The 25,345-nt window shown below is 42.4% G+C and overlaps 2 protein-coding genes across 3 annotated transcripts; both read right to left on the bottom strand.

The window, feature by feature from the left end:
* Nucleotides 1–199: 199 nt before the first annotated feature.
* Nucleotides 200–5,516, bottom strand: LOC112267840 (protein mono-ADP-ribosyltransferase PARP12). Of its 2 annotated transcripts, none has more exons than XM_024445996.2 (7): nucleotides 5,096–5,514; nucleotides 4,704–4,839; nucleotides 2,071–2,342; nucleotides 1,824–1,911; nucleotides 1,581–1,711; nucleotides 1,196–1,344; nucleotides 200–1,014 (listed from the first exon to the last, which is right to left on the bottom strand). In XM_024445996.2, the coding sequence occupies exons 1-7, from the start codon at nucleotides 5,386–5,388 to the stop codon at nucleotides 269–271; spliced, it is 1,815 nt and encodes a 604-aa protein (XP_024301764.1). In that variant the 5' UTR covers nucleotides 5,389–5,514; the 3' UTR covers nucleotides 200–268. The 2 variants fall into 2 exon arrangements, with proteins under 2 accessions (XP_024301764.1, XP_024301765.1); XM_024445997.2 differs by having other exon boundaries at nucleotides 704–1,024; nucleotides 5,096–5,516.
* A 904-nt stretch (nucleotides 5,517–6,420) lies between these two features.
* On the bottom strand, nucleotides 6,421–24,449 carry LOC112215006. The gene is made up of 13 exons (XM_024374027.2): nucleotides 24,348–24,449; nucleotides 24,092–24,227; nucleotides 14,415–14,718; nucleotides 12,874–12,924; nucleotides 12,460–12,586; nucleotides 11,996–12,161; nucleotides 11,766–11,886; nucleotides 9,952–10,048; nucleotides 9,739–9,814; nucleotides 9,514–9,644; nucleotides 8,771–8,922; nucleotides 6,738–8,664; nucleotides 6,421–6,511 (listed from the first exon to the last, which is right to left on the bottom strand). The coding sequence occupies exons 1-13, from the start codon at nucleotides 24,392–24,394 to the stop codon at nucleotides 6,421–6,423; spliced, it is 3,426 nt and encodes a 1,141-aa protein (XP_024229795.2). The 5' UTR covers nucleotides 24,395–24,449.
* Between the last annotated feature and the right edge of the window lie 896 nt (nucleotides 24,450–25,345).

The raw sequence follows: 25,345 nt of genomic DNA, 5'->3' as shown, positions 1-25,345 counted from the left end.
ATTCGGATTATTTTGTCAACACTGAACTACACATTATATAATAAATGCCATTTAGCAGACACTTTTATCCAAAGTGACTTACAGTCATGTGTGCATTCCCTTTACGTATGGGTGGTCTGGAGAATCAAACCCACTACAATGGCATTACAAGCACCATGCTCTACCAACTGAGGTAAAAAGGACACATTTCAAAATTTAATCCAGAAATACAATTTATTTACACACAAGGTAATTTCCTTCTAAATAAATAAAAATAGACTACCAAGGATTATAGATTATCTAGTGATGCCATTGATGTACTTTTTGCTTTCATTTTAGCAAACTGTGATCTTGTCCTGGGTGGAGGTGCGCGTGGAATGGAGGTCATAGAGCCGACCCAGGGTGGTGGATGAGGGACGTAAGTCATCAGGCCTGGCTGAAACAATGGATGTGTCAAGGAGTTAAGGGAGCCAAACTGTGCAGAAGCATGTGTCAAGGTAGGTCTGGGGGTTCTCTTCTCTTGTCTTGAAGGGTTTGAAACAGAGGGATTGGAGGGAGGCCTGGGTGGGTTTGAGTAGTGTGAAAATAGTGGCTGGGTACTGAGTGCGGGCTGGGCAAAGGCAGGTCCTGTTGGGCAAGGAGATCTGAACCTTGCATTGTTGGGCAGCACAGGGGTGGCTGGTGAGCATAGCATGACTGGAATAGATGTCCAGTGCATGTTGTGGTGGCTCTGGTTCTGGACAAAGTTAGGTGGTGGAACATAGGTCCCAGGCCTGGACCCTTCCCTGTACTGAATAAGGTACTCTGGGTAAACCTGATGCTTCCTGACCACCACAAATACAGAGGGGTTGTAGATATCATCCACACAGCTGTCATAGGAGATGGTGTGACTTCCATCTTTTGAGGGGGGGCAGAGGTAGCTGGAGTGTCCTTGTGTGTAGTTTCCCACCAGCACACGACAAACAAACATGGACCTGACTTCTGACTGGCTGGTGTAGCTGTGGGAGAACTTGGCATCCTTGGAGAAGTAGCTTCCTGGAAAGAGCTGGGTTAGAATTAGAACAATCACAGTGACAGTGTGACATTACAGATACATTTGTTTTGTTGACTTTTTCACTGTATTTCCACAAAGATGTGGTCCAATGCCATTTCCACGTAACATAGATTTAAGTTTATATAAGAATTGACTAGATATCACGTGAAATGCAGAACTCACCTTGCCCATAGGGCGTTCCTTGTGTTCCACCCATCCTCCAGTCTATGTTCTGCAGGCATATAGCGTCCACGTGTTTCGATTCTGTTCCATGGAAGAGCTGCTTCTCATTCTCCTTCCCTGCGTTTGTCTTTCTCATCACATCTCCTTGCCTTGGGAGAGGAACAACAGATACATTTGTCAGTATCTTCATTGGCATGTCACCTCATAGCATTTGCATGTGTCTGCTCGTTTGTTGCTAGAAAACTAGAAAGTACCAGTTACCATTAACATGCTACATCTGTTTGCATATGGTATGTTGTCACTGCTTTGATTTAACGCAGACAATACGAATATATTTCTTGGGTAGATTTACATTTCTTTTGGCATGAGGAGTTGTGATTCTTACCACGAAAAGACCTCCCACAGGATTCGATTTTGCACCCTCTCAATAGTCGTCACATTGAAGCCAGTCATAGTTTGATGGAAAAGATCCAGAATATTCTTGTGCTCAGCTGAGGAACTCTGCACAGCAACCCTCTAGAGAGAATGTGTTTGGTAAAAGTAGGTGTTCTTTTCAATGTAATAGCTTTATATTTCACTGCCTTCTGACCAGATGGAAGATCTTATGAGTTAGAACATTATTATGAACCTTGAATCCAGTTTCAGGTACTGAAGATTTATCCCAGTGGTTTGGTAAAGCTTTGGATTTCAGCAGGCGGTTACCAGAGTCTTTTTTGCTGAGGAGGAGTAGAGAAAGTTAGACAGCATTATAATAAAATACAGGTCAGTACAGTATAATCTCAGCCACCTGCCAGCTCTCTCTCTCCGAATTTATATCCAATAGCAATTGAGCCCGGAGACCAGGATAGTGTAGGCTACTCTACAAGGTCTCTTACCAACGTGGGTTGTCACTATCATCAATTGTATCCCTGATTGCCTGGATGTTGCGGTAGGTGGACAACATGGATGCCACCAGTTCATTAGGTACTCCCCTCTGCTGTAGGGTGTTGAGTGGGTGGGGCTCGTAGAAGTCGTGAGACCTGTTACAGTCCACCTCTGCAGCACAGGTTCCTGTAATGTAGCGCTGACAGACGTGGAGTCTTCTGCATTTCTCCTTGTCAGGACAGTATCCGTACTCTCCACTACCTTTGTTGTATGTGAAGCAAACCTGGAGACAAACACAGACCACTCCTGATGAGGGCTTGATAAGGACATTGGATAAGTGCAAACTCTGTTTAAGTGCATCAGAGTCCCAATTCAAATTAATTATTTGTACAGATATCTGCATGCTCAGTTTAGTACACACACTTGGATGACAGCCCCAAGTCTGTGCATTTATCAGTAGTCATTTTGGACATGGGGAAATAAACATTGAATATACAATGCCTGTGAATCAAAAGTAAGAATCAGCTTGTGTTCCCTTCTGGCATTGCATCTTTATGTCACGCCCTGACCATAGAGAGCTGTTTGTTCTCTGTTGGTTGGGGCGTGATAGTGACTAGGGTGGGTCATCTAGGTGATTAATGATTTATGTTGGCCTGGTATGGTTCCCAATCAGAGACAGCTGTTTATCGTTGTCTCTGATTGGGGTACATATTTAGGCAGCCATTTCCTCATTGTGCCTTGTGGGATCTTGTCTACGAATAGTTGCCTGTGTGCACACCAGTAGCATCACGGTTTGTTTGGTGAGTTTTGATGAATTAAAATATGTGGAACTCTACGCACGCTGCGCTTTGGTCCAATCATTATGACGGACGTGACACTTTATGCATGTATTCAACTTAAATTGTACAGAGGCTGACAAACAGTGCATTCAGAAAGTATTCAGACTCCTTGACTTAAAAAAAAAAGTTTGTTACAGCCTTATGTATTGAATGTATTATAATTTCCCCCCCCTCATCAATCTACACACAATACCCCATAATGACACAGCAAAAACATTTACATAATTATTCAGACCCTTTACTCAGTGCTTTGTTGAAGCACCTTTGGCAGCGATTACAGCCTCGCTTCTTCACGCCCAAGAAGCTTCTTCTTGGGCGTGACACTACAAGCTTGGCACACCTGTATTTGGGGAGTCTCTCCCACTCTTCTCTGCAGATCCTCTCAAGCTCGGTCAGCTTGGATCGGGAGCATCGCTGAGCAGCTATTTTCAGGTCTCTCCAGAGATTTTAGATCGGGTTCGATCATTGGACATTGAGACTTGTCCCGAAGCCACTCCTGCGTTGTCTTGGCTGTGTGCTTAGGGTCGTTGTCCTGTTGGAAGGTGAAATTTTGTCCAGTCTGAAGTCCTGAGCGCTCTGGAGCAGATTGTCATCAAGGATCTCTCTGTACTTTGCTCCATTAAACTTTCCCTCGATCCTGACTAGTCTCCCAGCCCCTGAAAAACATCCCCACAGCATGATGCTGCCACCACCATGCTTCACTGTAGGGCTGGCGCCAGATTTCCTCCAGACGTGACGCTTGGCATTCAGGCCAAAGAGCTCAATCTTGGTTTCATCAGACCAGATAATCTTGTTTCTCTTGGTCTGAGAGTCTTTAGGTGCCTTTTGGCAAATTCCAAGCGGGATGTCATGTGCCTTTTACTGAGTGGCTTCCGTCTGGCTACCCTACCACAAAGGCCTGATTGGTGGAGTGCTGCAGAGATGGTTGTCCTTCCGTAAGGTTCTCCCATCTCAACAGAGGAACTCTAGAGCTCTGCCAGAGTGACCATCAGGTTCTTGGTCACTTCCCTGACCATGGCCCTTCTCCCCCGATTGCTCAGTTTGTCCGGGTGGCCAGCTTTAGGAAGAGTATTGATGGTTCCAAACTTCTTCCATTTATGATAGAGGCCACTGTGTTCTTGGGGACCTTCAATGCTGCAGAAATATTTTGGTATCCTTCCCCAGATTTGTGCCTCGACACAATCCTGTCTCGGAGCTCAACGGACAATTTCCTACACCTCATGGCTTGGTTTTTGCTCTGACATGCACTGTCAATTGTGTGACCGGGGCGGCAGCATAGCCTAGTGGTTAGAGGGTTGGACTAGTAACCGAAAGGGTTGCAATTTCAAATCCCTGAGCTGACAAGGTACAAATCTGTCGTTCTGCCCCTGAACAGGCAGTTAACCCACTGTTCCTCATTGAAAATAAGAATTTGTTCTTAACTGACTTGCCTAGTTAAATAAAGGTAAGATAAAAAATATAGACAGGTGTGCCTTTCCAAATCATGTCCAATCAATTGAATTTACCACAGTCATGTTGTCGAAACATCTCAATGATGATGAACGGAAACAGGATGCACCGGAGCTCAATTTCGAGTCTCATAGCAAAGGGTCTGAATTCCTATGTAAAATAGGTATTTGTTTTTTTATGTAGAATACATTTGCACAAATTTCTAAAAGCTTGTTTTCGCTTTGTCATTATGCGGTATTGGGTGCAGATTAATGAGGGGAAAAAATATTTAATCCATTTTAGAATAAGGCTGTGATGTAACATTTTGATCAAGTCAAGGGGTCTGAATACTTCCTGAATGCCTATGACTCACATACTGGGGGTAAAAGGGCGTTGTCATTCTGCAGCAGTAATGTAAACAGCTCCTTCCTGTCCAGTTCTTCCAGGTGGTGCTCTCTCAGGACTCTGATGTTGTGCTCTGACGTCAGCTCATGGCAGAGACGGCATCCTTGTCTGGAAATCACAAGAAGAGCGAGAGACTATTTCTTATTTAGCTCTTAATTTTTATTTATTTTTTAAATGGCTTAAATGTCAAATCTACAACCTGCCATGAACTTGTAGCAATTGACATTCATAGTGTAGTGCATTACCTCTGTCACATTCTGTAAGACCATGTGAATTTAGAAAATGGAAGACATAAAATAGTAGAATGAATAGTCGTAGAAGTAAAATGACTGCAAGAGTAAAAACAAAAAAGTTAAAGGTTTACCTCTCATTGGATGGACATGTTCCATACAAGTAGAACTTACACAGGTGTAAATTGCTGCAGCCACTACATCCTTTAGCTCTGCATAACCTCATCTTCGTCTGGGCAACTATCCGTTTGTTTCCCTTCGAGACAGCACAGGTAAACATCTCCTGATTCCCTAAAACACTTTCCAGGTCATCTTCCATCGTGCTAATGTTGGCACGCAATTCTCCCAGCTCAAAGGACCCATTATGGGCACAGAGGACCTTGTAGATCAGAGCTGTTGTATCCATGTCCGTCACCGTACAACACATGACTGTTGGCCCTTGCAATTACATGAACTGTACATATATAGTCAAATATGAAGTCGAACTCTGCTCTCCACTAACTACAAAACAGATGAGCAGCATGCGACAAAACCATTTCTGACGAAATGAAACTTAGTGTATTTAACCACTCCCCTATTATGAAGGTAGCCAAGTATAACAAACAGGCAACAGAACACACTAATGATGGTACACAGCCTTTTAAATTTGTCACATTGAACTCTGGCCGAGTGACATGTGGAACATTCATTTACATCACAATAGGCCTGTTAGACACACAGTAGCAGCAGTAGTTAATCATTGATTCAGTTTAAAATCAATAAAGATGATATTTGTCAAAAAATGTTTGACATTTTAAGTGTTTCAAAATCTCTTAGAAAAGAGTAGGATTGTCCAAAAAAACATCCACAATCAATTATTTTCTGAGTTTATTCAGTTTAAAACCGAGAAATCAAACCCGTTTCATTTACAAAATGTATGGACTGTGTCAGCAGACCTGAGTAAAGGAAACATGTTCATCAAATTCATATTTGTGCAAAATTACCAACGTCTGCTTAGTTGTGAACAGCTGTACTATTATTAAGCCCCTACAAGGTAAAGATACACAGCTATAAAACATTTAGTATGCAAATGCATTATCATTCATCATTTCAATAAATGTTCTGTTTTTGAAAATGTGAAGTTCGCCATCAAAACCTTCTATTAACTTACTGCTCCACCCTGACAAAGGCAAGTTATTGGAGAAGGCACTTGTTTTTTTCTTTGGTGTCCCTCCTATGAGCTGTTGGAACACTGTACAGTGACTGAGGAGGAGATCTAGTGAAGGCACCTGTCGAGGGAGAGAACACCCGAGATAGCAACCTATCTGAGGGGGAGAGTGTGCTAGAAGAATTGCTTGACGTGGAGGGGGAAGTGCGTGAGGGAGTTTGTGTGTAAGTGGGGGAGTAGGATGAGTGAGAAAGTGTGTGATAATGTGTGCTCAGTGAGGATGAAGGGGATAGCGGGTGAGAAGAACTGCTGTCAGAGAGAGTGCGAGTAGGGGTTGTTGAGCGGGTGTGAGCCCAAGATAGGGTGCCAGTTAAAGGGGAAAGTGTGCGAGAGGGGGTACTGGCTGAGGGAGTGAGTGTAGGAGAGAGGGTGGGGGTTGGGGAGCGAGTCTACGAGAGGCTGTACTGGCTGGGGCAGTGAGTGTATAAGAGGGGGTACTGGCTGGGGCAGTGAGTGTATAAGAGGGGGTACTGGCTGGGGTAGTGAGTGTATAAGAGGGGGTACTGGCTGGGGCAGTGAGTGTATAAGAGGGGTACTGGCTGGGGTAGTGAGTGTATAAGAGGGGGTACTGGCTGGGGTAGTGAGTGTAGGAGAGGGGGCACTGGGTGAGGGCGTGAGTGTAGGAGAGGGGGGGGGGTACTGGTCTGGAGGCTGTACTGGCTGGGGTAGGGAGCGTATAAGAGGGGGGCACTGGCTGGGGTAGGGAGCGTATAAGAGGGGGCTGGGGGTTGGCTGGGGCCAGTCTTCGAGAGGGGTACTGGCTGGGGTAGTGAGCGTATAAGAGGGGGTACTGGCTGGGGTAGGGAGCGTATAAGAGGGGGTACTGGCTGGGGTAGGAGCGTATAAGAGGGGGTACTGGCTGGGGTAGGGAGCATATAAGAGGGGGTACTGGCTGGGGTAGGGAGCGTATAAGAGGGGGTACTGGCTGGGGTAGGGATGCATATAAGAGGGGGTACTGGCTGGGGTAGGGAGCGTATAAGAGGGGGTACTGGCTGGGGTAGGGAGCGTATAAGAGGGGTACTGGCTGGGGTAGGAGCGTATAAGAGGGGTACTGGCTGGGGTAGGGAGCATATAAGAGGGGGTACTGGCTGGGGTAGGGAGCGTATAAGAGGGGGTACTGGCTGGGGTAGGATGTGTATAAGAGAGGGTGTACTGGCTGGGGTAGTGAGCGTACGAGAGGGTGTACTGGCAGGGGTAGTGAGCGTACGAGAGGGGTACTGGCAGGGGTAGTGAGCGTACGAGAGGGTGTACTGGCTGGGGTAGTGAGCGTACGAGAGGGTGTACTGGCTGGGGTAGTGAGCGTACGAGAGGGTGTACTGGCTGGGGTAGTGAGCGTACGAGAGGGTGTACTGGCAGGGGTAGTGAGCGTACGAGAGGGTGTACTGGCTGGGGTAGTGAGCGTACGAGAGGGTGTACTGGCTGGGGTAGTGAGCGTACGAGAGGGTGTACTGGCTGGGGTAGTGAGCGTACGAGAGGGTGTACTGGCTGGGGTAGTGAGCGTACGAGAGGGTGTAATGGCTGGGGTAGTGAGCGTACGAGAGGGTGTAATGGCTGGGGTAGTGAGCGTACGAGAGGGTGTAATGGCTGGGGTAGTGAGCGTACGAGAGGGTGTAATGGCTGGGGTAGTGAGCGTACGAGAGGGTGTAATGGCTGGGGTAGTGAGCGTACGAGAGGGTGTAATGGCTGGGGTAGTGAGCGTACGAGAGGGTGTAATGGCTGGGGTAGTGAGCGTACGAGAGGGTGTAATGGCTGGGGTAGTGAGCGTACGAGAGGGTGTAATGGCTGGGGTAGTGAGCGTACGAGAGGGTGTAATGGCTGGGGTAGTGAGCGTACGAGAGGGTGTAATGGCTGGGGTAGTGAGCGTACGAGAGGGTGTACTGGCTGGGGTAGTGAGCGTACGAGAGAGGTTTGCAAATGAGGAAGTGAAATCTGGGCCTCGGGTGATATCCACTAATTGAGAACTTGTGGCTGGCTTTATGAGGACTGGAGATTGAATGAATATCAAGGCTTGGGCAGGTTTTGGGAGCGACTGATGGACAAAACGTGAAGTGGGACGAGAATGGGTTGGATTTGAGGAAGTGGTGGCTGCAGTTTTAGATGGATTCAAAGTGGATGGAACTCTCTTCAATGGGGTGGCAGCAGCTGTGGCTTGAATCCGGTTGGATGTTGGGGTTAAGGAAGTGGATTGGATAGAGACAGTTTTGGGTGGAGCTGGAGCCGATGTGGACCAGTGCATGACGCTATCATCATATTTGATAAGGAACTCTGGGTAAACCTGGTGCCTTTCAAACACCACATATATGGATGGGTTCAGGACATTGTCCACACAGCTGTCATAGAGAGTGGGGCTTCCCTCGCCTTTTGGAGGGGGGCGACGGAGCCCAGAGTTCCCCCGTGTGTAGTCACCAACAAGCACCTGACAAGCAAACATGGACCTCACTCCTGAGTGGCTGGTGTAGCTGTGTGAGTACTTGGCATCCCTGGCAAAGTAACTCCCTAAAACAGAGAAGATCATCAGTAAAACAAAATGACAGACTATAGTGAGATAATGACTGTTTCTAAAATCTGAGTACACTTCTGACAGATGGTTAACATGAGGTACCTTCGCCGTACACAGTTCCGTTGGTTCCACACAGCCTCCAGTCGAAGTTATCTCTGCAAATGGCCTCTACGTGTTTTGGGTCCGTTCCGTGGAAGAGATGTAGCTCCTTGCTGTTTTGACCGCCATTGTTTTTCTTCATTAAATCTCTCTTCCTGAGAAAGAATAAATGACCATTAAGAATTGACCATTAGCTGCTGTTACTGTATGAAATCCCCATTAGCTGCTGTTGATACTTTCAGATGGTTATTCCCTATTGAAATTTGGCCTCTAGGTACCCTCTAAGGCCAGAGGTCTTAAAGCAGCTCTCAGTAACTGGTATCTGGGCCCCTGAGACATATAATCGTTTATGGGCGTCTTTAAGCGATTCATATGTTTCAAATGTATAGTCTATTCAACCCCAAGGTCTCCACCTTGATTTAATGCTTTGGCAGTGAACAGAGATAGGCAAGAGTGTTTAGGTCAGCCCTCTCGTCAGAGGGGAGGGGGTGAGATTTGCTCTAGACCTCCTACATGAACATGTCTGTCTTCTCCTATGCATATGTCTGTCTATGTCTCTCTTTGTCTAATAAACCTTTAAATATAGGAGATGGTCACCTTATATGTTGTATCTCACATTTCTACACACCCTGACCAGGTTTTCAATTCCTAACACTACTTCCCCATAATCACATTCAAGCCAGGGTTTACATAGCATTTTGGAAGTAACACGCTGGGATTGTGTGTGAGAGTTGATGTAAACATACCACTGGAAGACTTCCCAGAGGTCCTTGTTTTGGACCCTCTCGATGCTGGTGATCTGGAAGCCCCTCATGGTGTTGTTGAAAAGTCCCTGGACCTTTTGATAGTCCCTGTCAGAACTCAGAAGAGTGACTGTCTGCAGGAGGGGAAAACAAAATGGTTGTCACAGCAATGTTAATGTTAAACTCCCCTGCAATCCAAAACCGGAGAATCACATGTAAACAAGTGACCTTGTATCCAATGTCGGGTATCGCAGACTTGTCCCAAGATCCAGGAACAGCTCTGAAATTGCGTGGTCCATTTCTCCTGAAATGACATATGAAAAATAACCTTCATACACAAGAAAAAAGTATTATGATTATAAGTCATCTATTAGGTACATATAGAAATGGTTCGATTCAGAACATAGACCCATTCTCAGTCCAATTCCATTCATATATTACCTGCTCCTTGCAGCTTGTGCGTCCACAGTTGAAACAAAGACTGGACGTCGTCTGACCATCCGTACAGTACCATATGCTTTGTTTTTTTGTGTCATGTCTGTAATTACAAGATTAACTATTTGAACCAGCATCCTTACAGTTCCTGTTCAACATCTAGGCTACCTGCTGCCGATTTTAGTAATAGAATTTGAGGGGCGTACACTACCGGTCAAATGTTTTAGAACACCTACTCATTCAAGGGTTTTTCTTTATATTTTACTTTTTTCTACACTGTAGAATAATAGTGAAGACATCAAAACTATGAAATAACACATGGAATCATGTAGTAACCAAAACAAGTGTTAAAAAAATCTAAATATATCAAATTGCCACCCTTTGTCTTGATGACAGCTTTGCACACTCTTGGCATTCTCTCAACCAGCTTCATGAGGTAGTCACATGGAATACATTTTAATTAACATGTGTGCCTTCTTAAAGGTTAATGTGTGCAAATTCTTTCCCATCTTAATGCGTTTGAGCCAATCAGTTGTGTTGTGACAAGGTAGGGGTGGTATACAGAAAATAGCCCTATTTGGTAAAAGACCAAGTCCATATTATGGCAAGAACAGCTCAAATAAGCAAAGAGAAACGACAGTCCATCATTACTTTAAGACATGAAGGTCAGTCAATCCAGAACATTTCAAGAACTTTTAAAGTTTCTTCAAGTGCAGTCACAAAAACCATCAAGCGTTCTGATGAAACTGGCTCTCATGAGGACCGCCACAGAACTGGAAGACCCAGAGTCGCCTCTGCTGCAGAGGATAAGTTCATTAGAGTTACCAGCCTCAGAAATTGCAGCCCAAATAAATGCTTCAGAGTTCAAGTAACAGACACATCTCAGCATCAATTGTTCAGAGGAGAATATGTGAATCAGGCCTTCATGGTCAAATTGCTACAAAGAAACCACTACTAAAGGTAACCAATAATAAGAAGAGACTTGCTTGGGCCAAGAAACATGAGCAATGGACATTTGACCAGTGGAAATCTGTGGTCTGGTTCTAACCGTTGTTGGTTTGTGAGACAAAGAGTGGGTGAACGGATGATTTCTGCATGTGTATTTCCCACTGTAAAGCATGGAGGAGGAGGTGTTATGGTGTGGGGGTGCTTTTCTGGTGACACTGTCTGTGATTTATTTAGAATTCAAGGCACACTTAACCTGCATGGCGAACAGCATTCTGCAGCGATACGCCATCCCATCTGGTTTGGGCTTAATGGGACCAGCTTCAGCTATTTTACGAAGAAAGAGAGTGATGGAGTGCTGCATCAGATGACCTGGCCTCCACAATCTCCCGACCTCAACCAAATTGAGATGGTTTGGGATGAGTTGTACCTCAGAGTGAAGGAAAAGCAGCCAACAAGTGCTCAGCATATGTGGGAACTCCTTCAAGACGGTTGTAAACGCATTGCAGCTGAAGCTGGTTGATAGAATGCCAAGAGTGTGCAAAGCTGTCATCAAGGCAAAGGATGGCTATTTGAAGAATCTCAAATATAAAATATATTTTGATTTATTTAACACTTTTTTGGTTAGTACATGATTCCATATGTTATTTCATTGTTTTGATGTCATCACTATTATTCTACAATGTAGAAAATAGTAAAAAATAAAGAAAAACCCTTGCATGAGTAGGTGTTCTAAAACTTTAGACTGGTAGTGTATAAGAGTAGCCTTTCAGACTCTAACTGTAACTTGTGCTAAGCGCTTAACTAAAATATATTACTATTATAACAGAAGGTTGCACATGAGAGCTGTTTTTCAAGGGTTTGAAATGTGTTACCTCTGAAACACAGCTCATAAGACTGCTGGCCTGCAGTGAACTTCACCACAGCACTTTGATCCTCCTGGAACCTTTTCTCAAGGTCTTCACTGGTGATGGACGACAAACTGTGCATCTCTTTCTGTGATTTATAGGAAAAAAACATCTATTTCAAGGGGAACAACAGTTTACTATATCTATTATTGTCCTCGTAACACATCAGCCTGTTTTGAGTGTTTCACACCACTTACGATGGATGCATACTGGACCCATTTTCCGTACTCGTCTTCCCAGAACCACACCCACTCTGTGGTGAGTACGTATGTGGGCTGGGTCACAGAGGAAACTGTGGAGAGACGGCGAACATCCCGTAACCCGTGGCTCATGGAGTCGAAACGCACACGCTCAGATCCCTCACTGTGAAGGCATGACAAATGTAAATGGTAAAAAACACAAATGGCTATATTATACCTTATTCACAGTTCGACGGTTTTTCTAGTTAAAGGTAGACTCAGCAAAATGATATTGCCACAAGCAGCACCGCAGATATTGAGATGCAAGACAGTCACACACAGTACTATATCTGAGCATGTGCACGTGTTCGCTTCGCTGTTACAGCGTGGTACCAAAACAGCGGGGAAGTGGAGTCTTGCGCTCCAACTCTCTTAGACTCAGCGATTTCCTCAACAACTATCTTTCAGACAACATACTGTACCTGTGTATCTTAGAAGGGTCACAGAAGTCTCTCTCGATTTCTTCGTTTGCTGGCAGAGCTGACCAAGTCTGTCCACCGTTCACTTCCCACTTGTAGGGCATTTTGAAGTGGACTCTCCAGCATTTCTCTGAAAGTCATACATTTTTAGTGAGATGTGATATGTTGCTGAGTATCACTGTTGCACCTGGGTAACAGCCTGAATTGTCCCTAGATTGTGGTTTCACTGGGTTTGTATTGTGTCTCTACTGACAACCTTGAAAGTTCTAGATAAACTCATATCCGGCCGGGTGCCATAGCTTCTACCTGAGTAAAAATCAGGCAAGGCCCTTGCCGGTGTTCTGTCAAAGCAAACATGGGAACGCTATCCTCCAGACACTCTGCCACCACACACAATATCTCCCTCGTTAAATGTACCTCCTTGTTTGCAGTCCCCCTTGACAAAGAACAGGCAGATCTCATTCCTCACTGTAAATAAAGAGCAAATAAACAAACAAACATTTAGTTACATTAAATCAAAGTTGGTAACAAGGTTGAGGTCAATACCATCTCAATTCCAGTCAATTCAGAAAGTAAACCAAATTCCAATTCCACCTTTTCCTCACTAGCTAGGTTTCCATCCAAACTATATGCACATTTTCCTACCAGAGATCTGTTTCCATCAAATTGACTTGTTGCGGATAAAAGGCTGTGCATGATGACATAGCGCACATAAATCACTTTTGCGGTTAAATTCCCAAGTACCGAATAATTGTTTTTGCGTTATATAGCGAATGTGTCCACTCTTATTGGCACGTGCGCTCTAGCTAACAGCTCGCAGATACAGTGCAGGTATAGCTTACATGAACACCCATTTGCACACACTGTATCTAGATTTTTCTATTGTGTTATTGACTGTACTTTTGTTTATCCCACGTGTAACTGTTGTTTTTTTGTTGTACTGCTTTGCTTTATCTTGTCCAGGTTGCAGTTGTAAATGAGAACTTGTTCTCAACTGGCCGACCTGGTTAACTAAAGGTGAAATAAATTTAAAACAAATAAAACATTATAGACAAAAGAGCAAGATCATTTTTATTTGTCAAATGGCAGCCAAGCATTGATGATCATGTCACCAGAATAAGACCCTTGATGTTTATTGGAAAGGAGCATCAAGTGTGTCACCGTGCACTTTCACCACCCTGTGAAGTTCATAACTTATTTCACCTGTAGCCTAATAAACTGTATGCTTTCTCCAGTTGTAGTAGGACCACACAACATGTCACCCTGTGACTCCAAGTTTACTTAAATATTATGGTTATTACATCTATTTGAGAATGAGTGTTTCCACAGCCATTTCTCACAATCACTTTTACTGACCCCCCAAAAAAACACACGATATCTAGCGTATTTTGTTGTCGACATTTGAAAAGTTTACCAAGAAATGTTCATTTTCATGCAACATGGCTTTTTCAAGAACATGTCATGGCTGATAAAAGGAGCGGACCAAGGTGCAGCGTGGTGAGCGTACATGTTCTTTAATTAAGAAAAGACGCCGAACAAAACAATACACACGACAAAACAAAACCGTGAAGCTGAAGGCCATAAAGAAAGTCACCTTCCCACAAACACAGGTGGGAAAAAGGGTACCTACGTATGGTTCCCAATCAGAGACAACGATAGACAGCTGTCCCTGATTGAGAACCATACCCGGCCAGAACATAGAGATAGAAAATTATAGAAACACAACACATAGAAATGCCCACCCCAATTCGCGCCATGACCAAACCAAAATAGAGACATAAAAAGGATCTCCAAGGTCAGGGCGTGACAACTGGTCTGGAATTTAAATGGAATTGACCCCAACCCTGGCTGGCAAGCAAGTCCATAGAGAAATACTTTTGCAGGTAACTATAGCGACTGTTCTGAAACATTATTCCCCACAGAACACAACCCTGTTGTTTGCTCCTGCAGCCATCTACCTGTATTTCTCGGAGGACAGCTCTGGGGCCTGTTGATGGAAGCAGCACCGCCGGCACCTTCACTTTTCATGGCCTGGATGTTCTGGTAGGTGGACAACATGGATGCCATTAGATCGTTTGGCACTCCCCTCTGCTGCAGGGTCCTCCGTGGGTGTGGCTCGAAGAAGTCATGACACCTGTTGCAGTTGGCTCCCGAGGAGCAGGTTCCTCTGATGTACCTGTCACACACGTGAAGTCTCCTGCACCCCTCCTGATCAGGGCAGTTGCCATATTGCCCGGTGCCTTTGTTATAAGAGTTGCACACCTGAAAGAGTGAGAGACAAGGCTTTTAAAATACTTGTTTACCATACTCTATGTGCAAGAAAGCATGAGATGAACACGCAGAGCTATTGGGTAAATCCATTTGAATTCAATCCCTTTTTGACAGAACCCCTATTGATTTGAACAAAACCTTCCCTTCCAAGTGCTACACTTTTTGAAGTTTAATGCCAAAACATACAAGAGATTAAAAACTATTTTAAGTGAGAATAACACAGCCTAATTCAGACTCTTAGAGGGGGTGCTTCCACAATAATGTGATTTATACCGCATACAAGGTAAAGCATTGGATTCTTCACACCATAGTAGGACATTATACCATTACGGTACCTTTTCATGCTTTAAAAAACAAATGTAATTACAGCAAGCTTTGCTTTTATACTTACCAGACCATCAGGCTTGATTGAGCTGTTTTGTCTTGTAATGTGTTGCCTGCCTGTATTTCCTTAAACCTTTATTTTAACAATACACGTCATTGAAAAAAAATAACATCCTTTTTTGGTCTGTATGTGCCCAACAGGTGGTGGTGTGTTGGACACAGTATCTCAGATAGATACATCCTACCTGCATTCCTCATTTCAGTAACTGTTAGCTTCCCTGTGTAATATTGACATCAGCGCAGAAGCACTTGTGTTTCAAACATGGTCCTGTTTGATCAATTGCTGGGCTGATCAATGGACAGTTCATTACCTCGTGCAAAATAATATGTAGCTTAAAGTTCTGATTGTACTTGTATTTATGTTTATAGTAAAGATGTTGATGCAACAATAATACAATAGGCTTATATCTAAAAATACATACAGACAAATGATATACAGTACTAGTCAAAAGTTTGGACACACCTACTTATTCAAGGGTTTAAATTTATTTTTTACTCTTTTCTACATTGTAGAATAATCGTGAAGACATCAAAACTATGAAATAACACATGTGGAATCATGTAGTAACCAAAAAAGTGTTAAACAAATCAAAATATATTTTAGATTCTTCAAAGTAGCCACCCTTTGCCTCGATGACAACTTTGCACACTCTTGGCATTCTCTCAACCAGCTTCATGTGGTAATCACCTGGAATGCATTTCAATTAACAAGTGTTCCTTGTTAAAAGTGAATTTGTGGAATTTCTTTCCTTCTTAATGCGTTTGAGCCAATCAGTTGTGTTGTGACAATGTAGGGGTGGGTATACAGAAGATATCCCTATTTGGTAAAAGACCAAGTCCATATTATTGCAAGAACAGCTCAAATAAGCAAAGAGAAATGACAGTCCATCATTAATTTAAGATATGAAGGTCAGTCAATACAGAACATTTCAAGAACTTTTAAAGTTTCTTCAAGTGCAGTTGCATAAACCATCAAGCGCTATGATGAAACTGGCTCTCATGGGGACCGCCACAGAAATGGAAGACCCAGAGTTACCTCTGCTGCAGAGGATAAGTTCGCCACAAATGAACTGCACTTCCGATTTCAGCCCAAATAAATCCTTCAGAGTTCAAGTAACAGACACATCTCAACATCAACTGCTCAGAGGTGACTGCGTGAATCAGGCCTTCATGGTCGAATTGCTACAAAGAAACCACTACTAAAAGGACTCCAATAAGAAGAAGAGACTTGCTTGGGACAAAAAACATGAGCAATGGACATTAGACCAGTGGAAATCTGTCCTTTAGTCTGATGAGTCCAAATTTGACATTTTTAGTTCCAACCGCCGTGTCTTTGTAAGACGTTGAGTAGGTGAACGGATGATCTCTGCATTGTTTAATACTTGTTTGGTTACTTCATGATTACATTTGTATTATTTTGTGGTTTTGATGTGTTCACTATTATTCCTCAATGTAGAAAAAAAATTAAATAAAGACAAACCCTGAAATGAGTAGGTGTGTCCAAACTTTTGACTGGTACTGTATATATCTATACCGTTATATATAATTGTAATTGCAGTCCATTATCCCTCTGAAGAGTATGAATTAGGCTGTTTGAGAAGGTTTGAATCCAAAGCAACCAGCCACCAAAGTTTGAATTACAATACCAACATAGCTACTGTAGTAGGGCAAAGCTGTGTGCTGGAAAACCTTGGTAGAGCATGGGTGGAATAAGCATTATGGTACTCGTGAATTTCTTCTTTTTCGGCTTCAGACCAATGCCTATTCTCACTTAAAACATAGTTTTTGTTTTTAATTTCCATGGGTGGAATAAGCATTATGGTACTTGTGAATTTCCTTTCTTTTTCAGCTTCAGACCAATGCCTATTCTGACTTAAAATGTAGTTGTTTTTAATTTCCATGGTTTCACACCAGAAGATGATTACGCAACATTATAATACAGCTTAACACATGCTATCCTTGTGAACCCTCACAATGTTTTGCGTTTGACTTATTGATAAGATCCCAGCTCATAATCCTACTGATCATTGCTCAAAGCAAATTGGTGAGAGCAAAGACTGAAGCAAATATTTACAATGGGATTACACAATGTATCTGGCTAGATGACGACAGGAGCGTGAAATATGGATGAGCTGTTCTCAAAGGAAAAGTTCTGAAATATCCTCTCACCAAGGCGCAACCGTGAATGTATCATAGTCATCCACCTCGGAAACGACTTGGGACACACAAAGGTGCGTCAGATGTGAGCTGATTTGGAGGCTGCCATTCAAACTGTTCCCCGGAACAACGGTGATCTACTCTGACATCACACAGTAAAGGAGTTGGAAGTTCCAGTGGGAGGAGGACAGCAACAAGCACAAAGAGATGGCCCGGTGCTCTGTCAACCAGCTGGTGTTTGCATTTCTCTGTGACAGGCGCATGCCCACAATACACCATTCTGCCATAAAGCACTGTGTCCCTGGGCAGTACCTTGGGGATTACGTGCATCTCACCGATGAGGGGAAACCACCTCTTCCTTGAGAATATGACAGCTGGGCCCGTATCCACAAAGCATCTCAGGGTAGACAATTGGTCATAAGTGCTGAGCATAGAGACATTTTACTCCTACTCTTATGGGTAAAAATAGAACCTATGCAAGAAGCCTCTTTAGTCGTAAGAGGCACACCTAGTCGACAGATATTTAGGACACCTCGTGAGCTGTCCTAACCATTTAAGAGTTACCAGCAGGTGTCTTGATATAGAAAAAGGCAGTGAGTCAGTGGTTCCGGCATCATAGACAGGCAACTGCTTTGGAGTTGAAAGAATGTTTTGATATTTCTATATGATCAACCCATAAATAATCTAGACCTACATGCAGCAGTACCTGTTGCGCTTTTGACAATGATTTCACATAAGGCCTAATTCACATGATATAATGCCTACCATTAGGCTAATAATCAAATCACATTTTTCTTTTGATTATTTCATTAACCTACATGTTATTTCAAGCAGAATATGACATTGTTAATAAAGACACATAAATTGGTCATGCTTGGATATAATGGTAATATTATACAAAACAGTTAAAACATACTGTTTGAATCAGTGCAAAACGACCATCACATTATTGAAAATATGGGAATTGTTAATAAAAAAAGTTATGCATGCCAACATATTAGGCAAGAATTAAGAGTGATCGTGTCAGGTGAAAACTGTATCAAACGTTTTACCATTTCTAAAATTTACTGTAGTCACATTCACCATGGTTGTCTGAAGTGTGCGATAAATTTCACAGGCTGCAATGCCTGCATCGCCATTGGTTATTCCCATAGCCGCAGGAAGTAGGGGTGCTGCCACCCCCTGAAATATCAGAATCAATTAAATGATCATAATTGTTTATTATTAAGACATTGAATTCTTTCTTACAGAAGAAATATGAAACGCATAACAAATTGAAAAGGAACAGTTTGGAGACGGGAAAACAGTTTGGAGACGGGAAAACAGTTTGGAGACGGGAAAACAGTTTGGAGACGGGAAAATGATCAGACCAAAAGGCGAGAACACAACAGCACGTGACAAGACTGAAAACAAAACAGTACACTTTTATGTGCGTTTGACATTTACTAGATAACACGATCTGAAAATACTCTGGATACATTCAGTGACATAAGACTATCCCAGGAAAATGTGGGATCGGTGCAACATAAAACAACAGGGTTTGAGTGAGAGCACTAACTGGTGTCCCCAAGTGACCACACACACCTCTCCAAAGTGTGCACAGTTCCTAAGTGATTTGAACACTCTTGTATGACTCAAAGATGAGTCTTCAACTATAAGGGGCTTTTTTGAGTTCTCCTTGCTGTGCTGTTGAGGAACTAGAGGAAGCACACTTGTAGTTGATTTGTTTGGAACACAAGCCCTGCCACCATACAATTACTGTTATTATTTACGTAATCCAAAACATTATAAATCTCAATCTAGGTCCAGGTGGGCATGATTTGAAAGGTTGTTCTATTGCCAACAAGACTAGCTAAATGATAAAATATGGCATTAGTGTCAGGCTTTCACAATGCAATTCAGGGAAACAGTGTAATTTTAGTGCACATGGAAAAGGAGTCATGAGTACATTCAGGTGTGTGTGTGTGTGTGTGTGTGTGTGTGTGTGTGTGTGTGTGTGTGTGTGTGTGCAGCGCCAAATCTTCTTCACAGTAGACATACATAGGCTCATTCTGTTCAGGGTATGATGCCATGTCATCTTGTAACTGTACATCAAACATAGTGATCATAAACGTTGAAACAGTATATGAGTTTTATGATGTGGAAATGTGAAGTGCACATTTGGACTCACAGGTGTTTGGCTTGCTTATATGACATCAAAGCAGTATTTATTATAATCCTCAACATCTCACATTTCAATATACTGTACATTGAGACCTCTTAATTTACAGCATTTCCCTCACTCAGTCAACAAAACATTTACAAAATTTGCCCACTTAGTGGGAGGGATGGGGGCAACTTCTTGTCATGCGAGGTGCTCAAGTTCAGAATGTCTGTCAGTCAAAACCCATATGCAGCACTGTGGAGCACAAGGGGTCTGACAACATGAGGTCTGACAACATGTATAGCATCTTACTGTACTGCCACTGAGTGACCAAATCTGCCATTTTCAACCTGTACGGGTTAATATTTTTTTTACAATTATCAAATAAAACAAACTCAACAAAAAAAAATCAAAACAATGTTGTAGCTTAGACCCTATTATGTTGTGTCCGCCATCAGTTGAAACACAACATGCTCTAGAATACACAGTGGGTATCATGTTTTGGCTGATAAATGTACTAAAATGGGAATATAATTGCAATGTCTACTTTCAAAATGGTTCCAGAAAGACTGTTGAAGGTGCACATATCAGAGAATGTTGACTTGAATGGGAATATGTGTTGTTTTAAATTATACTGTCGATCGTCCATAGGAAACCTATTGAACTTGAACCTGATCGAACATCTCTGCTGAGACCTGAAAATAGCTGTGCAGCGATGCTCCCCATCCAACCTGACAGAGCTTGAGAGGATCTGCAGAGAAGAATGGGAGAAACACCCCAAATACAGGTGTGCCAAGCTTGTAGAGTCATACCCAAGACGACTCAAGGCTGTCATCGCTGCCAAAAGTGCTTCAGCAAAGTACTGAGGGTCTGAACAATTATGTAAATGTGATATTTCATTTCATTTCATATATATATATATATATATATATCACACACACTTGCAAAATGTTCTAAAACCTGTTTTTGCTTTGTCATTATGGGGTATTGTGTGCAGATTTGAGATTTTTTAAATCAATTTTGTTGAATTTGTATCCAGCTGTAACGTAGCAACGTGGAAAAAGTCAAAGGGTCTGAATACTTTCGGAATGCACTGTAGGGTGTAAAAATGTTTTGATTCAAATCATAGGCCTATTATATTGAATGTAGGCTACCTGTTGTGCGTATGTTCATGTGTGTAAAATTGCCTCGGCTGACAGGGTAGGCTACCGGCAGGGGAGTAGGCCTAGTGGAGGGGAAACGCAAGTAAACGCCATTTACCCACCCTTTTCAGAAAAATGCAGTATAGGGAGCGATACTTTTTTCCCTGTGACCGGCAATCAGAGTTTACTCACCTATTTTTTTACCACTACATCACTGGCTACCGGTAGGCCTATTAAAAGTTCATGGTAATTCACATTGTAGCCTAGTCTAGTAAAGCTGACCGTGTGTGTTAGGATGACCATCCCATTTTTCCCAGGACAGGTTCAGCCCCGTTTCAGTTGTCATGACTTTTCAGGCTACAAAAAAAAAAGGTATTTGCCAGAAAGACACATCAGTTAATGTAGACTAATAAATGGTAATCCCTGAATATCTTTAGGTACACGTTTTGGTGTTTTGTGACAGATGTCTATTTCCATTCATCAAATGATGTGGGAGAAAAAAAATAAATTGACTAAAGATAAAAATTGTCACCAAGTGCAGCGGAAAGCTCAGGTTAAAGATCCCATTAGCCAATGTACAGTGGGGAGAACAAGTATTTGATACACTGCCAATTTGTTTGTTTAATCATAATACTGAATGTAATGTGTGTAGTTTTCGTCAAGAATTAGAACAAGGACTTTCTGTTCCTTGTTAGAAACTAATGGAGCTATCGTCAGACCGGCTGGAATGCTGTCTTCCTTACAGGACATTCTGTCTCTACCCAGGGAGGGGAGAGACCTTGGGCTTGTAGTAGATTGTTTAACAGGTGGCAAACAATGTGGGAAGGCTTGTGAACTATATTGCCATTGTATCGGAGAAGGAGGAGCAGCATTCAAAACGCTATGACGAAATGTGATGTATATAAACCAATGTACATTGTATTATGATCAGTACTTCCGAGAATAAATGCTACTGATTGATTTTGAGACTGGTCTCTGTCCATTTTATGCAAATAAGTATCTTACAAATTCTTAGAAATGGGCAGAGTGTTTTAATTGAATTGGTTGATGAACATATAGGAATAAAATTCCTTTGACAATATACAAAATGTTTTATTATTTTTTGTATTACATAAGGGGTCCTACCACCATTATAGTCTAAACCCGAAGCAGATGTGGGCGTTACTGAGCGTGAACAAGCAAGAACTCAGATGAAAGATAATGGTGGCGAAAGGACAAGGGGAGTTATTTAATTTACTTATGGGGTGTATCCATATGCTGTGTGTGAGGCTGCAAAGCTATAAAGGCAGAGCTCCGTGCTTAGAAAGTTGGTTGTTCCATGGATCAGCACGGCTTTGCTACTTTGTATTAAAGTCTCATTTGAATTCACAAGTTCCAGTAAGAGTGTTTTATTTCTGAGTCAATATTCCACTACAGTGTGTCATGACGTTGGCCTCTTTGGGTATAGCAAGCCCATCCCCCTCTCCCCCTTGCCTCCTTCAACTAGGCTGCTGTGGTCAGCGGTCATCAATTCCTGTGAAGACCTCATGGACACACAGTTATAGAGAGTAGTTTTTCATGGAGACAAAGGAAATCCTTCCACCTCACAGAACTTGAGGTATGAACAAATGTCATGTTCTGGAAAAAGTGTAAAAGATCGGTGAAGAATCCAGCTACGAACTGGTCCGTTTGTCACAACTTGGGAAGCTCATGAGAGATGGTGTGGCCACATTACCATAACGCTGTTTATATAATAGCCCCAGATATAAGGTTTACATCTAATTGTTGTATAAGATGAATGAGTGAGTATGATACTGTTTACACAATTTTACAATGTGATTTTGGACTGTTTAATGAAGGAAAACTGAAAAAGGGGATTGGAGTTAACTACATCAGAGGACCGCCCCTGAGCCCAGTGAGGGTCAGACATCCTGGGACAGCCCTTTTCTGCCATTCCGAATAAAACCAAACTTTGAGAAATTATCACCCGACCATGTTTCTCTCAATCACGGGAGTACAAAGGTTGTAGACCGAGCTTACCTCAATTACGAGATGGCTAAAGGTTGCAGACCATTGCTGAATCTTTTAACCATACCACGTGGTTAAACTCTTAGACTATCGATACCGACAGAATGAGAACAAGTCTTTGATATGAATTACTAGTCTGCAGCTAGGAATTCGGTATCATTGAACGTGAAGAACGACAACCGCCGAAACATCTATTCTACAACGAATGTCACTTTGAACTATCCCCTCTAACCAAGACAGAGAGAGAGGGGGAGAGAGACGGACAATTCTACAAAAGACTGTTCACCAGCGATCAAGATGACACACTGAGCGTAAATATATATATTGATTGAAATTGTTCCCGAATGAGTGAGCGTTCATGTGTAAAGGATTAACATGTCAATTGTTATAATTATTAACTCTGTAGTGACTTCTTAGTCGACCCCCACTTCTCCTCTGTCTAACAAGCCGCCATGCCGGTTCAGCCCACTAGGGCACATTTTCCTATCATTTAATGTAACCACATTTACCATGTTTGTTTGTTTGTTTATGCATTTCTGTGAATTACTTAGTTGGGAATAAATAAATGATTTAAGACAATAATGTATGGATGACTCATAGTGAAGACTGGGTTCGTGCAGATAACCAACAATTTACGACGTTTGGAATGAGACTAACGTGAGGTAAAATAAATTAATCATTAATCAGAATATTGATCAGATATGAAAATATCTGAAAGGTTATATTGGGATTCTAACTTTGTAATCTGAATACTTTCCTTCATGCCCCGACTTCCTAGTTAATTAGTTACATGATTATTCAGTTTAATCGCGTAATACTAATTACAGGAATCTTTGATAAAAACTAAGTCTTCAATTGAATGATAGTAAAGACACAACAAATGGCACGGGTATACATGCAGTGTTAACGCTGGAATCATATTGGAGTGGACAAACATACACAGGTAGCCTACTTTTCAAGTCCAAAAGATCACTTTCTGACCAATTCTTCCATGGGCAAACATGTGGAAAGTTTTATTTACATAAAAAGGGATGCTGTCAAAAAGTGATTGAATTCAAATGGCTTTTAATATGTGCAGATAGCACCTCTTCATCAGTCACAGACACACACACACACATTGCCATGTTAATGATATCTGAGTGAGAGTGACAAACAAAATCAACAGGGGCCCTCTGGAGGTCAGCGGCCCTGGGCATGTGCCCTGCATGCCTGGTCGTTATTTGGCCATGATTACTATAAGTTTAGATAGCTGGATAGACTAATTGACCAATCTAAAAATGGTTAACATGACTAATTGAGTGACTGTCAGTGAATTACCTAATAAGAGAAAAATTGCTGACACACAAACACATTTCGAACTTGCACCTTTGTGTATTACACTATTCTAACGCTCAACAACAATTTGAGACACGACTCCTCCACCCCCTTGCTTATGTCGCTTATGTCTGGAGCTGGCCCTGCGCACACACACACAGACACACACATTCCACTGATCCACATCAGCAACTAGAGGTAAACGGTTGGCTCTTACCGGTGGAAGGAGAGAGTTGTCATTCTGTAATAATAGCTGCCGGAGTTCCTGTCTACTCAGCGTCTCAAGTTTATGCTCTCTCAAAACTATGGAGTTGTGTTCGGAGTGAAGATCATGGCCAAAGCGGCAGGTCCGTCTGGGAGTAAAAGTATCAAGAAACATACAAAGCACAATTCAGTTTGCTGAATTAATTCAACTTCTAAACCCCATAGAATTGTTCAACAATGTTGTAGTTTCATGTTTTGGGCTGAAATACCTCAAATGTAAAAATAGTAATAATAATAACCCGTTGCAATGATACATATACACAGTCAAAAAATGGGCGAGTTCGTTTTGTATGGCCTGGTGCCCCGGAAGAGCAGAGTTTTAACCGGGCCACGCAAAACAATCTGTCTTACTTTACTTCTCTGGGCCTATCGCTGCGTTTAGACAAGGCAGTCCAATTCTGATATAAAAATTTTAAAAATTGGTCCACTGAAAAAAATCACATAAACTCTAAAAAAGATCAGATTATCGGAAATAAGTTTCGAATTGGAATGCCTGTCTAAAACGCATCCTATTTAGCGCACGTCATATAAAACATATTTTATGCTTACCGTCCCCTACTATTCTTGCAGTCCCCAAATAGATAAAATTTACATAAGTGTAAATCATTGCAGCCATCACATTGCTGCGCTTTGCAGCGTCTAACTTTCGTTTTCGCAATAATGCGTTTGTTTCCATTGCACAGCGCTATAGAAAATAAATCATTTTCAACAAGTTTATCAAGAGCGCAGATAATATCTGCCCCAAATCCAACATCTGCCAGATGTGCATAGTCCAATGTTCCCTGATGATCGCAAATGAATTTTAATAACAATTGCTGAGCCATCTCGCAATGACTTGCGCGACTGTTGTTCCTGGTTTAGGACAGTGGACCACAGGCTACCGCTACAACAAAGACAGTACAGTATGAAGATAGGCTAAAACTGCTTCTCCAATAGAACTCCCTGATCGCACTGGGCGATGTCATGACTTCGTTGGCTAGCAAAGCGCATGCGAGAAAGACGTCACGGTCACTCGTGCCAAACTGCGCAGGTGCGGGCAGTCAAATCAAAGGCATTCCTTCAATATAAAGTCGTTTTTGACGAAAATGAAAACGTGTCAGTTTGTCCATTTCACGAGGTTAGATTAATAACATGTTCAACTACTTAAGACATTGGTTCGGATCTAGGTTGTGTCTTTAGATTTCGAGAAAATGAACAACTCAGGAAT

The sequence above is a fragment of the Oncorhynchus tshawytscha genome, linkage group LG15 (genome assembly GCF_018296145.1).
Source record: "Oncorhynchus tshawytscha isolate Ot180627B linkage group LG15, Otsh_v2.0, whole genome shotgun sequence".
NCBI lineage: Eukaryota > Metazoa > Chordata > Actinopteri > Salmoniformes > Salmonidae > Oncorhynchus > Oncorhynchus tshawytscha.
This window is presented reverse-complemented; position numbering and strand designations above follow the sequence as displayed.